The following is a 16,975-nucleotide window of genomic DNA, read 5'->3' as shown; positions in this document are numbered from 1 at the left end:
CTTTTGTGCCTTGATAGTGGGAAAAATAGAACTAATAATTCAATAAATCTTGGTTATAATTTTAAAACCTTGCGCTGGTGTCATTTTGCATGTATAATTATTTTCAAACCTGAAGCTTTCACAAATGGCGTCAATGACCCTTGCTCAATAGGAAGAGGTTCACTGTTCACATAATGAAGACTTCTGCTCTAGAAGAGTAGTAAATGCTACATCAAATATGAGCAAGTAATTTTATTAAATAAAACTGTTCACAGTTTTGTCCAAAATACTTGTGTAAACCGTTCAAGCCAGCGGTAACAGTAAGTTTTCATTTCGGTCTTTAAAAAAAAAAATTTTCTTTCACAGTCATCGTACCCAATGCGTGTGAATAGGTGCAAGGAAATCCTCAACAAAGCCATCCAATTGAAGGGCTCGTTAGGAAAATTTATTGGTGATGCAACTCGCCTAACTGATAAACTCCTTGAGCTTTGCAACAAACCGGTATGTGCTGGCTTTCAATGAGAGGATGACTTTTAATGTATTGTATGCAGACAGTAAGCACTACAAATTGGAGAATGACATGGTGACAAAATTCATCACCATTCCCGTCCCTACGGATAACCGCGGGAAATCATCTTCATGTTATTCTTTAAGGAGAGAGAGAAGAATCAGAGTATGAATGGGCACAACCACTGACTCTCAATCTTTGCTTTGTAGAAGGACTGAGGTTGAAATAGACACTACATTACATTACATTAATGGCTTATATTCCGCCTGTACCTTGCAGTTCTAAGCAGATTACATCAAAAAGATAACTGGACATTTCCAGGAAGAGGAATACAATTAAAGACGTTGGACCTAGTACATCAAAAAGATAGCTGGACTTTTCCAGGAAGAGGAATACAATTAAAGGTGTAAGGTCTAAAACTAAACTAAACTAAACCTTAGGTTTGTATACTGCGCCATCTCTGCAGGCGCAGAGCTCGGTATGGTTTACAAAGTTAAGAGGAAAGGAACTACAATAAGGGGATATAGGAGAGGGACTAAGGAGATAGAGAGGGACAGGATACTGGACAACGGGAGGTGATTAGATTTTTGAAAAGAGCCAAGTTTTCAAGTGTTTGTGGAAGGATTGGAAGGAGCTTGAATTTCTGAGCGGGGATGAAAGGTTGTTCCAGAGTTCTGTGGTTCTAAAGGGGAGGGATGTTCCGAGTTTTCCTGCGCGGGATATACCTTTTATAGAGGGGAATGATAGTTTCAGTTTTTGGGAGGGTCTGGTGGAGTGTGGGTTTGAGGAATTCCAAAAGAGTGGGATAACGGGAGGAAGGACGCCATGTAGGATCTTGAAGGCTAAGCAGGCACATTTATAGAGGACTCTGGAGTATACTGGGAGCCAGTGAAGCTTGGAGAGGAGTGGGGAGACGTGATCGAACTTGCCTTTTGCGAAAATAAGCTTAGCCGCGGCAATTTTGAAGTGAGGATGCTAAGAGGGGGCGAGAGGGGAAAAGGAAGGGGTTAGGACATTTGGGTGAATTTCTTGAATAGTAGGGTCTTGATTTCTTTGCGGAAAGCCTTGAGGTCAGTTGAAGCTATCAGTAGGTTGGTGATGGTGGGGTCCAATTTAGCTGCATGTGTTGCTAGTAAGTTGTCATACATCTTTTTGCGTTTAGTTCCTTTAAAAGGGGGGTAGGAGAAAGGGGACTGGGTTCTCCTTTGTCTGGTTGAGAGGTTCCTGTTTAGACGGTTGTTTAGGTGGGTGGGTGCCGTTCCGTTTAATGTTTTGAATAACATGCAGTATAGTTTGAATTGGATGCGGGCTTGTATTGGAAGCCACTAAAAAATGACATGGGATTATTTCCCACGGTTATCCACGGGGAAGGGAACAGTGGTGAATTTTGTCACCGTGTCATTCTCTACTCCAAATGAAGACAAAAATGTCCATGTGAAAAAAAATATTTTGAGAAAGGCTCTGCAGAACATGGAATTTTTCCTAAACTATATATACCGGTAGAACACATGCATTTTTTGATTGTCTTATTTGTTTTGATGGTTGGGGGGTTGCTAGTATGGGTATGTTAGATAAGAGGATTCTCAGATGGTTTTGTTTTTGTATTATATATCAGTTGTATTATTTTATGATATATTATTGTATCATACCTTGTGAAGTTTAGATTAAGGTGTGTAGTCAAATAAGCATCAGAAATAAAACATTTCCCCCAACACACACAATTTTACTAAGCCGCATAAGGCTTTTTTTTATCACAGGCTGCGGTAGTATTAGCTCCCACGCTCATAGGAATTCTATGAACGTCGGAGCTCATACCGCCGCAGCCAGTGATAAAAAAGCCTAACGTGGCTCCTTAAAAAGGGTGTGTGTGAATGAAATTGTTAAAAAAAAAAAAAAAAGCAACATCTCTAACCCCCTCTTCTACAAAGCTGCGCGGCAACAACCCGAAAGCCCTTTAAATCTCTATGGGCTTCAGGGCCGTTACCGCAGCGGCCCGCGCTAAACAGCTTTGTAAAAGAGGCCCTAAGTTTTGCTGCTTACACATATAAGGAGCAGTTTTGCTATTTGTGAGTAAAGTGGTAGATTTTTTAACAGTACACATCCAAAGACAACTAAGGCTCCTGGCTCTCAAACTCAAACTCAAACTCTTGATACTTTGAGCTGGTTTTAAATTCCTGAGAGATGAGCACTATTCTTCCTTCAAACATCCTTCCCAAACTTGGGTTCAAACAAGCAATACATTTATTTATTTACTTACTGTGATTTATTAATCACTTTTAACAGACGCATGAGATTTTCAATTTATAAAATGCATAAAAATTCATAAATTACAAAACATAAACATTCCATAAAATACAGCCCCCAACTCTACTCCTTTCTGTAATATATATATCAACAATTGATTTTAAAAAGCCTTATCCTTCAGTTTCTATAAATGCAATAACCATGTGTTTACCCTTTTACACAAAAAAAGATAGTTACATTTCTGGTGGTCTCCTATCTTAGGAGTTTATTGTATTAGATTGGTTCCCATAACAGAAAAGGCCCTTATGAAATGTTGGTTGGATGGGGGTCTTTTTTGTTGTTGTTGTATGGATTTTGATTGATTATAAATGCATATATGATTAATATTATTTATATAGATACTGTATTGCATTTTTGTTAGCTTTAGAAACTCAATAAATTTTTTTTTTTTTTTATAATTCTTTATTCCTTTTTAATCATTCAACAAGTGTACAAGAAAAATCATACATAGTCTCAGAAACAACACTTGATAAATCCATCAAGACAATAACAATTATATATAAACCCATAACCCACTCTCTCTCCCAACACTATTTTGCTAAAGGCCCTCTTTCTGACCACACTTCAAATGTAACATCTTGTTCAAGGGCACCAGCCAGAGACTAGTTGAAGGGTTTATTAATATTTTCCTGATACCTTGAAAGAAGTATTTATCTCTGCTCCATTTTTGCTATCTCTAGAATTTATTTAAAACATTTATAATCCACATTTCTCCAAAGCAGCTCACAGTTTAACATATAGTCAAGTGTCCAAAATGCTGTAGCACTAGTGTGCATGCTGCTACTTTTTCTGTTAATATAGAGAATGACATTGAGACAAAGTTTATCCACATCCCCACCCCATCCCCACCCTGTCCCCGTAAGCTCAAACTCCACACTGATGCCATCATTTTCAATAACACAGATTGCTCAATTTTTGTACAAATGGAATTTTGTATTTTGTGGTGATGGGAACAATCTTTGCCTCAATGTCATTTTCTACATTGATATTCCTGCTATATATCCTCCTAAAAAGACTGTGTTTGCTCTTTATGTCTTCTCCAGGTGGATGGTAACAGCACCACATTAAGCATGAGTGTTCATTTTAAGGTGCTGAAGAGGCTGGTGGAAGAGGCCACATTCAGTGAGATCCTTATTCCATTACAATCTGTGATGATTCCTACTCTCCCATCTATGCCTGGATCACATTCTCATCATGACCCATTCCCAGGGCATTGGGCTTACATTGCCAGTTTTGATGATACGGTAAACCTCAAGTTATGGATATTAATAGCAAAAGCTTGGTTTGAATATTTTTTTTTAATTTGTTGAAGACCAATATTAAATTCAAAGTAAACAAAGCCATTAATTAATGAACAAGAATTGATAAAATGAAATACAAAATTGAAACATAGAAACATAGAAGCATGGAGGCAGAAAGAGGCCAAATGGCCCATCTAGTCTGTCCATTCGCATTATCTCTTTCTCTCTCTGAGAGATCCCACATGCCTATCCCAGGCCCTTTTCAATTCAGACACAGTCTCTGTCTCTACCACCTCATCTGGGAGACTGTTCCATGCATCTACCACCCTTTCTGTAAAAAAGTATTTCCTTAGATTATTCCGGAGCCTATCACCTATGCACTTTCATTGCAGAGTTTCCTTTCAAATGAAAGATACTCGACTCATGCACATTTATATTACGTAGGTATTTAAACATCTCTATCATATCTCCCCTCTCCCTTCTTTCCTCCAGAGTATACAGATTGAGATCTTTAAGCCTGTCCCCATATGCCTTATGATGAAGACCACATACATTTTAGTAGCCGTCCTCTGGACCAACTCCATCCTTTTTATATCTTTTTGAAGGTGCAGCCTCCAGAATTGTACACAATATTCTAAATGAGGTCTCACCAGAGTCTCATACAGGGGCATCAGTACCTCCTTTTTCCTTGCCTTGCTTACTACTTATGCAGTTCATATCAAAGTATGAGATGTGAGATGTGCAATAGAAGTTGAATGCAGACCTGCAGGTTGTGGAAGAGGGTTTTATTGATAAGGTTACATTCTGCAGTACCTGTGGAGGCATGGATACAATTTAGTCTGTTTTCATTTTTTAATTTTTTTATGATCATGCACCTGCTCGCAAGACTGATCCATCTATATTACATTACATTAGTGATTTCTATTCCGCCATTACCTTGCGGTTCAAGGCGGATTACATAAGAAGTTATCTGGACATTCTACCAACTAACAAGCTTGAAATATTTTTTCAGAGCAGCTGGGATTCCTTCTTAGGTGTACTGTCACTTTTGGTAAGCGGCTGCCTTTTTGCTCTTAGAGTTTTTCATTTTCATTCTGTCTTACCTAGGCTGATTCTTTCTGAGTCAATTTTTGCCCTTAAGGCTTTAGCAAAATCTTTTCATCATTATCTCGCTAGTGTTTCTGCTGCAGAAGGTGTGGTACCTTGAGTAGAGGTTCATAATACAGCTGGCCTCTACATCTCGCATTTTGTTGTACAGCTCTCTTCGGCACGTTTTCTCAATTCCTTTCTGGCAGTTTTCATTGTGATTAGGCCCTTGCTCCTACTTGATAGAACTCTTAATTCAGCACAGTTCAATAGCTGTTGATGTGGTGATTCAGCTGTACAGTGTTTCACTGCAATTTTTTTTCTACCAACAGAGTATGCAGCATTTTCCTTATATTGTTGATTCTGTCTGTAGACTGTTCTGTGCCTGAAGTCATGCTCTCTGTGGTAGGGACATGGTCTAGAGCAGTGTTTCTCAACTTCTTCAAGCCAAGTACCCCCTAAGCCTAACAAATACCAACCCGAGTTCCTCTGCCCCAGACCTGCCCAAGCTTCGCCCCTGACCCCATCCCCATAACAATAGTACTAATTGTAATGCAATTTCTTCCATCCATTTTTCATAGACATACAATATAATCTTAATACACAATGGTAACCACAAAATTTAAAAACCACAAAGCATACTGTATGCACAGAAAATTTTGATTATCATTTATATTTAGGTTTATTTTTCAAAGAGGCCAAGACAGATGACTTTAAAATATGCAATCAGTAACAATTATAGAAAAATAGACAAATATAGAGCAAATATAGACAGCAGATATAAATTCACAAAACTGACACATTTTGATCACTAAATTGAAAATAAAATTATTTTTCCTACCTTTGTTGTCTGGTGATTTAATGGATCGCATGGAATAGTCTCTCGGTAGAGGTGGTGGAGACAAAGACTGTGTCTGAATTCAAGAAAGCGTGAGATCTCTTAGAGGGAGAGATAGTGGATGGGCAGACTGGATGGACTATTTGGCTTTTGTCTGCCATCGTGTTTCTATGTTTCACCTTCTTCCATTGACCTTGCAGGAAGGCATTTTGGCTGTTTTGCTACCAAGTTTAAAACCCTGATTCAGAGAGATCCTAAAACGCTTGCTTGTATTGTCAGGAAAACCTGGGAGAAAGCTGCTTTTGACTTTGACACATTTGGTTACATAAGAATGATAGTTTATAGTTAAAATAAGAGCCTAGAAAAAGGAGTGATAAAAATTTTTTTAATGTCTTTCTTTACCCATTGAGCCTTGGGTGTGATTGAACTCTTAGGCAATCTATTTGCATCATTCTTCAAAGCTAAGAGGTCTTCAGTATTAGGGGCTTCCTTTTGAACTTCATTTATTTACAACCCCTCCCCCCATTTTACAAAACCACGAAAGTGTTTTTTTAGCACAGGCTGGCGTGCTGAATGCTCTGCGCTGCTTCTGACACTCAGAATTCCTGTGAGTATCAAGAACAGTGCAGAGCATTCAGCACGCTGGCCTGCACTAAAAACTGCTTCCGCGATTTAATAAAAGGGAGGGTTAGCCAGTGTTAATCAATTTGTGATCTATAATTTATACCTTTACTGTCTTTTATTCAGGTGGAGATTCTGGCTTCTCTTCAGAAACCCAAGAAGATTTCTTTAAAAGGTTCAGATGGAAAATCACATATTATGATGTGTAAACCAAACGATGATTTAAGAAAAGACTGCAGACTCATGGAGTTTAATTCCCTAATAAACAAGGTATCAGAGTTATTAAAAATATGATTTAATAGTAAATGGTTCAGATAGCAGAATGGCCTGTTTATCATTTTTAATATTTACTTTAGCTCTGCTGTAATACATATAAAGTCTAAGGAATCTGCTTCACTACTGAGCAAGTGAGAAAAGAATAACCCGATTCCCACCAGACATAGTCCTGCAGCGATGGTGTTCAGTATTTGTCTTTAGATCACTGCTAACAGTATTTATTGTGAAGTAGAACCTAATAGATGACATACCAGTAACTGCAGAAAAGCAGCTAGAAACCAGAAATGCAGGGCCATGATTAGGAAGAGACAAGGGGGTCAGTGGTCCAGATTACAAAGCCCCTGGAAAGGATGAGGGAAACGGTGAGCAGAAAAGTGAGTGAAATGCATGTTTGAGCCAGCAACAGATGCTGTTGCCTCATGTTCTAACATACCTGGCTGAGACAGCTTTATGCCCCATTTGCTTCCCTAAGGGCTCCTTTTACAAAGGTGCGCTAGCGTTTTTAGCGCACGCACCGGATATAGCATGCGCTATATAGCATGCACTGGATATAGCGTTTTTAGCGCACGCATTGGATATAGCGTGCGCCAGCTGAAAAACTACCGCCTGCTCAAGAGGAGGCGGTAGCGGCTAGCGCACGCGGCATTTTAGTGCGCGCTATTCCGCGCGTTAAGGCCCTAATGCACCTTTGTAAAAGGAACCCTAAATCTTTATATGGCCTTGGAATGTCCATACTTTCACATCGGTTTAACAGAACTGGGAGGAACAGAAGATTTCTGCGAACACCACCAGGGTAGGAAATTTAATGGCGTCCATCTCGCCGGCCTTGTGCAGACCGGCAGGAATTTTCTGCGGACCGGCGGTTGAAGAACTGTGCTCTAACAGACTTATAGAGTCTCGGACTGGAAGTAATAACAGGTGAAACCATGCCATGAAGTTATATGCAGGCAACAAAAAAAAAAAGAATAAACAAACTTCAGCAAATTCTTGTGAACATAGTAAATGACGGCAGATAAAGACCCGAATGGTCCATCATGTCTGCCCAACCTTACATTCTATATAAATTAATGATTTAATTTAAATTGCCCTTTTTCTTAGATATTTCTGGGCCAGAAACCCAGAGCTTTGCCTGGTACTGTGCTTAGGTACCACCTAATGAAGTCTCTGTCAAAGTTCACTCTAGCCCATTTAAACCACCCCAGCCCATCCTCAACTGAATGGCCATATATGGGACACAGACTGTAAAAGTCTGCCCAGTGAAGTTTTTTCTTGGGAGAGGTTAGATTTTATATAGTCTTAGGTAGAACTAAAAAATTGATAGTTAAAGTATATATTTATGGGAATGAAAATGCAATAGGAATGCTAACTTCTTGAACATACTTACTTGATATAACTTGCTGATAGCTTCTCTAATTTTTATTTTGCAGTGTTTGCGGAAGGATGCAGAATCACGTAGGCGGGAACTGCATATCCGAACCTATTCGGTAATTCCACTGAATGATGAATGTGGTATAATCGAATGGATAAATAACACTGCTGGGTTAAGACCGATACTAAATAAACTATACAAGGAAAAAGGTAAAAAAAAGCCTGTATTCATTCTACCTTCAAATTTTGAAAATATTAAATCTGGAGTTGTTATGATGGTCTGTCTCATCTGCAACCTTCAAGAAATCCAGGCTTGTTATTTAAGGTCCTTTTGCTACTGATGGCCCTAAGCCCCTTGGTGACATTTGCTAGGTGGATAAGGTAGTCTGGCTTTTGAGGGAACCTCTTCCTGAACCCTTAGCCACCGAAGAAAGAACAAAGGCAGGCTGCAATAATAGGATCAACTAGCAGCTGGGTCTTTCTGGCACATTACAAGTATAGTAAAAACTAGAACAACTAACAGAAATTTGGGGTCCTCATAGCTAAGTTTGTTAGGGAACCTTGGAAGCTGAATGTTCTAATAATGGCCCATTCTAGTAGAGAGTTACATAGTAATGGAAACAGTCCCCATTCCCTAACCATCCTCTCAGTATTTTCCACATTCCTTATGCATTCCTGTCCCCACCCCATTCCCACTAATTTAAACAGAGAAATAACTCATGTATAGCTTGAAAAAAAAATCTATTTAACTATCAAGAAAAATAGGAAAAAGTGAGCTGTATAATCGGTAATGTCTATGTAAAGAGTCCGTCAACTGTTTCACGCTTCAGCTGTATTCTTGGGTCATCAGTGGTAAGTCCAGCAAGTGAAAATGTCCTTCCAGATGAGATACTGGTTGCTGGAACAGCTAACAGATATTTTGCAAGCTGGTTTAGTTTAGGCCAAATCATTTTCTTGCTCTGCCAAAAATGACAAAACATTCTCAGAAGTTTGAGTTCATTAAGCAGCTGTTCTTCAAAGTCAGTGAGCTTTAACGCTTCCCATCCCCATATTAAAACCATGATCATTATTACTGTTTCTGCAGTAATACTGTGCAGATTTTCTCTTTCTTTGCAGGAATTATCATGGTTACCGCAGTATTACAATTTTCCCTATTACCATGTCACACAAATTTTGGGGATAGGCTTGAGGGGAGGGCTAGATATGAAATAAATGAAGGATTTTGTATTCTCATCTTCCTAAGAAAGATGACAACAAACTGGCCTGTATAAGAAGAAATCTTACAAGCAGGTATACTCTATGGCTGGCAGGTGGGATGTAGCTATGGAGCATGGGGGAGTTCGTTAAGGGGCACTAAAGATTTAGCGCTTGCTAAATGCTAAGACACCCATTATAGTCCTATGGGTGTCTTAGCATTTAGTAAGCACTACATTGCTTGGTTAGCACTCCTTGATGAATTTCCCCTTATTTTATTACAGTATTTCTTATTTATATATCATAGTATGGTCTAAAAATTCATAGTCATTCCAAATAAAAGCACTGAACATTGGCCCTTACAATCTGTGCTCTGTTAAACACCTGCTTGTGATCGAATGCAGCACTGTTTTCAGAGTCTTGATCCTCCGTTCTTTAGTTCTGTCTTTGCTAAGCTGTACTTTCTGTTGGATAGGGGTATATATGAGTGGAAAGGAGCTTCGTCAGTGCATGCTGCCAAAGTCAACACCTCTACAGGAAAAGCTGGCTGTTTTCAGAGAGAAGCTTCTGCCTCGACATCCTCCTGTTTTTCATGAGTGGTTCTTGAGAACATTTCCAGATCCTACTTCTTGGTCAGTAGTGCGTCATACTGACGCTTTTCTATTACTTCTCTAGTAATACAACTAAGACAGTTTCCTCTCAGTTACTAATTAGTAGTTTCACTTTCTGCTATCTAATGAGAACCACACTAAAATGTTTCTAACTGTGGTGAAAGGCGGCAAAAGCTTTTGTTTATTTTGTAAACAGCAGAGAGATATTTTTTTTCTGTTTACAAGAGTCTTGTTGTTGTAACACTGCTAACAATCACCTTAAATGAAGGTTACATCAATAAAGTAGTACAGGGGTAGGCAATTCCGGTCCTCGAGAGCTGGAGCCAGGATATCCACAATAAATATGCATGAGATAGATTGGCATTTCTAGGAAGCAGTGCAGGCAAATCCATCTCATACATATTCATTGTGGATATCCTGAAAACCTGACCTGGCTCCGGCTCTCGAGGACCGGAATTGCCTACCCCTGAACTAGTATAACACATGACAAATATCTGACTGAACGAAGGAGCCCGAGAGCTTGTCTCAAAGGGCGTAGAGTAACACGGGGCTGGGAGGCCCTCATGTTGCATGTAGGCAAGCTAGGAGGGGGGGGGGCGGAGAACCGTTAGTAAGGTAGAATTTGTAAAGAAAAAGGGGAGGGGCTTGCGCCAAAAGGAGGGGTAGGGATTGGATAGTGTAGGTAAAAGGGGGCGTTTTACATAGGGTTGTTAGAACGAGCCTTGGAGGACTAGGTTTGTTGCAGGTCCTCCAAGGCAGAATTTTGTCCCACCCTCCCACCCTTGGTTGAGGTCTTCGTGGCGTGGGAGGCGGGTCTCCCGAGCTACTGGGTGCTGGGGCTCATCCGGCGATGAGCGGTGGGCCGGCTGGGAGCCGTGCCTTGGAGTCAGGTGACCCGGGTTAAAGGGGCATGAGGTCATGCCACCCCTCAGACACTTGCTGTTGGTGGCGGGGTCGGGGGCAAAGGTACTGTTTACACAGGGTAGCTCGGGAGGAGCTTGCTGAGGTTGATTGTCAATTGATGTTCAATATGTTAATGATGTTAATTTATGCAAGTTAATTTATTGGTTAATGTGATGTAATAAAGATCTGCGGCTATTTACCACAATAAGGTGTTTTGGTTTTATTAATGGTGGGTGCAGAGAAAGGGGGGGATAAGGACAACAGAAGGGACTATCCAGATCCCGATGTTAAATGTCTTCATAAGTTAGTAAAGACAGGACTCAAATGTTACAATGTTTGCTAAAAGCTCAGGATAAACATGGGATCCACCATACCTCTTCAGTGTTTAGTTTGTCTTTCTCAATTAGAAAAGGTTTTATTTTCAAAAGAAGCATTCACTAGTTTTGCGGTGGTAGTTTTTACATCTGGTCTGTATTTAAAGCAGCATTGTGCATTGTTTTTAGGTATAATAGCAGATCTGCCTACTGCCGGTCCACTGCTGTAATGTCAATGGTTGGTTACATCTTGGGTCTTGGAGACCGACATGGAGAAAATATTCTCTTTGATTCTTTTACTGGAGAATGCATACATGTGGACTTCAACTGCCTCTTCAATAAGGTATGCAGAAGAAATAACTTCTAGTAATAAACACAAGCTGCCCAGATGCCTCCTAATCTTATGGAGCTGCTCCTGAGGTTTTATTAAACAGTAACTCTCTTCTGTTACCCGAATATATTGTTATTCCCCACTGTATCCTGTAATTACCTGAATCTTGCTATGTAATTCTATCGGAAAAAATTCCAGATATCTTCTAATTTGTAACATTCTACCATAATATGTAATTTACTTGAATCGTTGTTTATGTAATTCTCTCGGTAATGTCCAGTCTCTTCTAATTGTAATCTGCTTAGAACCGCAAGGCACAGGCGGAATAGAAATCACTAATGTAATGTAAATAAGACCACTTCTATGAATATACATATGAACTAAATTCTGAACAGTAATAAGCAAATGGTTCATAAGATATGCTTAACAAGTTAGAGCCCCTTTATTTTAAAACGATTTTTATTGATGACTAATGCAGTACAACCAATCAAAGATATGTAAGCTTTACAATACAATAAATCAGATACAGGTAATGAAGAAAAAACAATCGGCAAGTCATCAAGTTTTTCAGAACCTCCCCCTCCCCCCCCCCCACACACACACCAAACAACCCTTAGAGCCCCTTTATTATACTTATTCTTGCTGGGTTGTTTTTTATTTTTTTAAATAAATCTTTATTGGCTTACATCCTATAAAACAATCATCATAGAACAAAGTTACATTCTTGAAACAACAATAAGTGAAGGAAACATATTATATAATAAAAACAACAGTAAATTAACTAAGACAATATGTGGTGTGTACTTATCCACATATGGGTTGCATATTTTTTTTTTTGTAAGTTCTTGTTGTAATACATTTTGGATAATTCTTTTGTAATCCGCCTTGAACTGCAAGGTAATGGCGGAATAGAAATCCCTAATGTAATGTAATGTAATATTGTCAAGAAAATCCAGACTCACGGGTCCTTTTACTAAGGTGCGTTACCCAATTTAGCATGCACTAAACGCTAACGTGTCCATTATATCCTATGGATGCGTTAGAGTTTAGCGTGTGCTAAATCAATTGGTGCACCTTTATAAAAGAGGGGGTCAGTGGGCATTATTTGAGTTTTTAGGAATCTGGCCAATACGCCACAATTTTTCCTTTTATTTTTTACAACCCCCATAAACAATAAATAAATAAGCAATCAGTAAAAGAAAATAGGTCAGAAAATATTTATCACAGAAGAAATAACAGCAAATATTTGCATCCCACCCTATTCCCCATCCTCCCCCAAGAGATGGTCCATATAATACGAAAGACCTCAAAAGGTAATCCACTGAAAAAAAGTTAAAACAAAAAATTAATCAACATAAAATATTAAGAGATTATCTATTTAAAATAAGCTACAATCTTTATATGAGAGTGACATCCAATAAGGTTCCCAAATATTCTGGAATTGTGTCCATTTTGAATCATTATTATTCCCAGCATCTCTTTGTTCCATAAGTGCCAGATCAAATAAAATGTGTTTCCATTATTAAAATCCTGTAAGATGCTTTTATCTCCAAAAGCATAAAATAGTTTTCTTTTCCAGCAACAAGACCTTCTTCAGAAAAGATCTGTGACTGCCAGAAAGTAAAGCAAAATCTGTACTTCCTTGAAAAAGCATATTGGTAGGAGAGAAGACAAAATCCTCAGAATAAAGTGACTGATCCAGATCTAATTCCATAGCTCTGCTACTAATCTACAGTGCCAAAACATGTGGCCTAAAGTAGCTTTCACTGCTCCATTCTTAGGGCAAGTCCCATCAGCCCTAAAGGTTCTCCATGGGGGAAACATGAGCCCTAAGCACAAATTTATATTCAGTTTATCTAAGCAACATCTGGGGATATAATGTAGACTTTACTTAAAAATCTCAACAGTAACAGAACAGCCTAGTAAAATTGTCACACATGTGTTAAAAAGAATTTAAAATCATGATGATTCTGGAAATGAATAGCTTCCAGTCAAACAAAAAATATAGAACTTTAGTAAAATCGCCTATGTAGAAAAGCAGGCCTTCCTATATTATTGTGTTACTGTTATAAATAACTGAAATTTCATTCATGTACATCTTTATATAAAATGTTTTAAAAACTTCACATTTAAAGAAAGAGACTTGCATTTATTTCTTAGATTTCTATTTTCTTGAGAGAGCAATAATGAAAGCTACCTGCCTGAGTAAAACAGCGGAGATTGTTTGTTTAAATAATTTAGTAGATGAAAGTGGTGTTGGTGTATGTTATGCCCTTAAAAAAATATAAAATGTGCCAATGTTTTATCAACTAATGCACAGTTAACTTTCATCAGGAAAATTAAAATATTTCTTATCACATTAAAGGGAGAAACTTTTGAAGTTCCAGAAATTGTACCTTTTCGTCTTACTCATAATATGGTCAGTGGAATGGGTCCCATGGGGACAGAAGGTCTGTTTCGGAGAGCTTGCGAAGTCACCATGCGATTAATGCGTGATCAGAGAGAATCTCTCATGAGGTAATAACCAGGGAGTGACTAGAGAGAAATAGTCCATAACACAGGAAGTTCCTCTTGTATACAATGTTATTTTTCAGTCTCTCTCTTTTTTTTTTTAACCTATGCCATTGTAGCAGAATTAGCCTGGGACCTTAAAAAACACAGCCACACAGAGTTTTAAATGTGAAACTAAGCAATTTATTTCCTCTCACAGCTCAGGAGAAAATAAAAATACCAAAATTAAGTTTTTATGCTCAAAATAGTTTCTCCTGTGGCCTGTTCTTGCAGGGCCATGACATGCACTAATCTGTCTCTCTCTCTCTCTCTCAAAAGGAAGCACAAGTTAAAGTTCTGTTTTTCCAAAAATTAGCACAATTGGACCAGGCTTAGCCCTGAGTTCCAAAGTTATAGTTTTAGCAGGGTAGATAGAGCTTCAGCAGCTTACACTTCTAAGATAGAAGGCTCTTCTCTGTCTGGGCCACCCTTTCTAATTTGTGCTTAGAGTTTTTAAGCTGCCTTGACCACACCTTCTATGCTCTGCTCCTGCTGAGTCATTCTTCTCTGCTCTGTTGCCTGCCTTTTAAGGTGATTCTGAAACTGTGAGGGAGTGCTATTGAGGGAAACTGTAATTTCCTAGACTCCCTCAGTCATATTTTGATTTGATTTTATGCATAGAATGTTCTGCTTCTTAGAGGCTAATAAAATCTGAATAAATGATCAGAAAATATCACAGCAAACATTTATGTCAAGATGTCTTCCTCAGGTGGCACAGGCTATGATTTCAGTTGAAAAGGGCTGTAGTTCCAATTCCAGTGTAGTTTGATATTAAGAGTGAACATACAAGTTGAGATGAGGACAAGTTGAGGACTAACTTGATATATCTGTGACACAGTTTTGGGAAGAATCTTCTCTTTATCAGGCCAGTATGACCCTTATCTCCAGAGAACAGAAAATTAATGGCTGGTCCCCATAGGTATTCATTAATGTATTTCTTTTGGTTTTTCTAGTGTCTTGAAGCCTTTTCTTCATGATCCGCTTGTGGAGTGGAGTAAGCCGGTGAAAGGTACCAGAGCACCAGCAAATGAAACGGGAGAAGTTGTTAATGAAAAGGTTTGTTAAATGAGAGGTCAAAAAGTGCATCTAAATATTTCTTACGTAGATTGCACATGAATGTTGTTTTATTATCAAATGCAAACTTGGCCACATTTTGCCAACTTGTCAGGGCCTAACTGTAACACAGTATATCAAATCAATAACAATTATTTCCATAGCGTCTTTCCCACTATTCCAGACAAGTGGGATAGTTATGTTCATCGACCAGCAGGTGGAGATAGAAACAACGAAGAGCTGCCTGATATAGGTCTCCTCCAACCCCACAGCTCTTCAGTATTTTCTATCTCCAAGCAGATGGATGGTCATAGCTATCAATTCTTGATACTGGATAGACCGCAGCTGTCCGGTTCATCAGAGTTGGCGGCTGCAGTTCCCATGCAGCATGACATGGGAACAGCAGCCACATGGCTCAGAGGTTTTAGCGGCTCCTCTGCTTTCTGAGCCCTTAGTCATTCTGGATCCTTCTTCCTCAGGCACTTTGGCTGCGTCTCAGCTGCAGGGTCCCTGTTTTCCCCAGGGTTCATCCTGATATTGCATCAGGCCTTTCTCATGAAGCAGGCTTAGGCAGGGTCTTTGGATCCTTCTGGTCCTCCTGTAGTAGGGGGGGGGAGCTCTGGCTTCAGGTTCTGCGGCTACTGACCCATGGTATCGCAGGTGGTGCCTCCAGCTCCTAAGAGTCACTGAGTGAGCTTTCCCAGGGAAGGTGGTAGGGATGCGTCACCATCTCCTACTTTGTCCAGTGCCTCCATCTGTTCGAAGGAGGTTTCGCGAGAGTCCTTAGAGGATGGGGAGCTTTCCCCAAAGAAGGCGATGACCCTAAGGTCTTGTGACTGTTCTACAAGGAGGAACTGGGGTCTCTCATTTCAGAGGCATTGGCAGCTCTATTGATTGATGATCCTTCTGCCGCTGGTCCTGAGAAGTCTTCAGTGATGAGGGATTTGGGGGATCTGCCCAAGGCCATTTCCATGCATCCAGATATTCAGGACCTGATTTCTGCTGAGTGGCAAATGCCAGATATGGGTGGGTTGGGCTATAGCGCTGCTCTAACCTCTTTTACTAGAGGTTAAAGAGAGGTTCCAGATACCAAAAATGGATCCTTTGGTTTCGGCGGTGACAAAGGGGACAACCTTGCCAGTGGAATGGGGTATTGCTCTCAAGGACCTGTAGGATAGGAAAATTGAGCATACCCTAAAGCAGGTCTTCGAAGTGGCAGCTTTGGGTCTCCAGGCTTCGGTATGCTCTTTCTTTGTAGCATGAGTGTGCAATGGCTCCAGCAAACGCTGGGTCCAGACTCGCATCTTTGTATCCAAATAGAACTGGGTCTGTCCTATCTGGCAGATGAGATTTACAACATGCTCCGGGCCTTTGCTAGAGGTCTTTCCCTTGCAGTGGTGGCTCGCAGGCACCTTTGGCTAAGGAATTAGGCAGTGAATGCTGCTTCTAAGTTGTGCCTGGTGCAGTTACCCTTTCAGTCTAGGTCTCTTTTTGGAGAAAACATCACGACTCTGGTCAAGGAGTTGGGGGAGACCAAACTGCAACGTTTGTTGGAAGATAGGCCAAAGGGCTCGATGCGTTTGGGCTCTTCCCTCTCTAGGGTGCGCTTCTGAGACATTAAGAGCTATAGACCCATTAATCTCTTGGAGCTGCAAGCGATTTGCTTGGTTGGACTCCAGTTTGAGTGTTATCGAACAATATGACAGCAGTTGCTTACATCAACAGGCAGGGAGGGACCTGCAGCAGGCAGTTGGAGGACAGGGCGGCTCTTCTCATGAAGTGGGCAGAGTCGGCTTCT

At 39.9% G+C, this 16,975-nt stretch overlaps 1 protein-coding gene across 2 annotated transcripts in view; it reads left to right on the top strand.

Moving 5' to 3' along the window:
- ATR (ATR serine/threonine kinase) overlaps positions 1-16,975 on the top strand; it is a 152,935-nt gene that overhangs the window by 130,437 nt on the left and 5,523 nt on the right. For both annotated transcript variants that reach the window (XM_033958442.1, XM_033958441.1), the window contains 8 exons: positions 346-480; positions 3,835-4,035; positions 6,704-6,847; positions 8,281-8,431; positions 9,891-10,047; positions 11,433-11,586; positions 13,940-14,091; positions 15,078-15,180. In XM_033958442.1, coding sequence (XP_033814333.1) covers positions 346-480; positions 3,835-4,035; positions 6,704-6,847; positions 8,281-8,431; positions 9,891-10,047; positions 11,433-11,586; positions 13,940-14,091; positions 15,078-15,180 — 1,197 coding nt within the window. The remainder of the gene's footprint in view (positions 1-345; positions 481-3,834; positions 4,036-6,703; positions 6,848-8,280; positions 8,432-9,890; positions 10,048-11,432; positions 11,587-13,939; positions 14,092-15,077; positions 15,181-16,975) is intronic.

Source organism: Geotrypetes seraphini, chromosome 9 (genome assembly GCF_902459505.1).
Source record: "Geotrypetes seraphini chromosome 9, aGeoSer1.1, whole genome shotgun sequence".
NCBI classification, from domain to species: domain Eukaryota; kingdom Metazoa; phylum Chordata; class Amphibia; order Gymnophiona; family Dermophiidae; genus Geotrypetes; species Geotrypetes seraphini.
The sequence above is the reverse complement of the archived record's forward strand: the minus strand, read 5'-3'. Positions and strand labels throughout refer to the sequence as shown.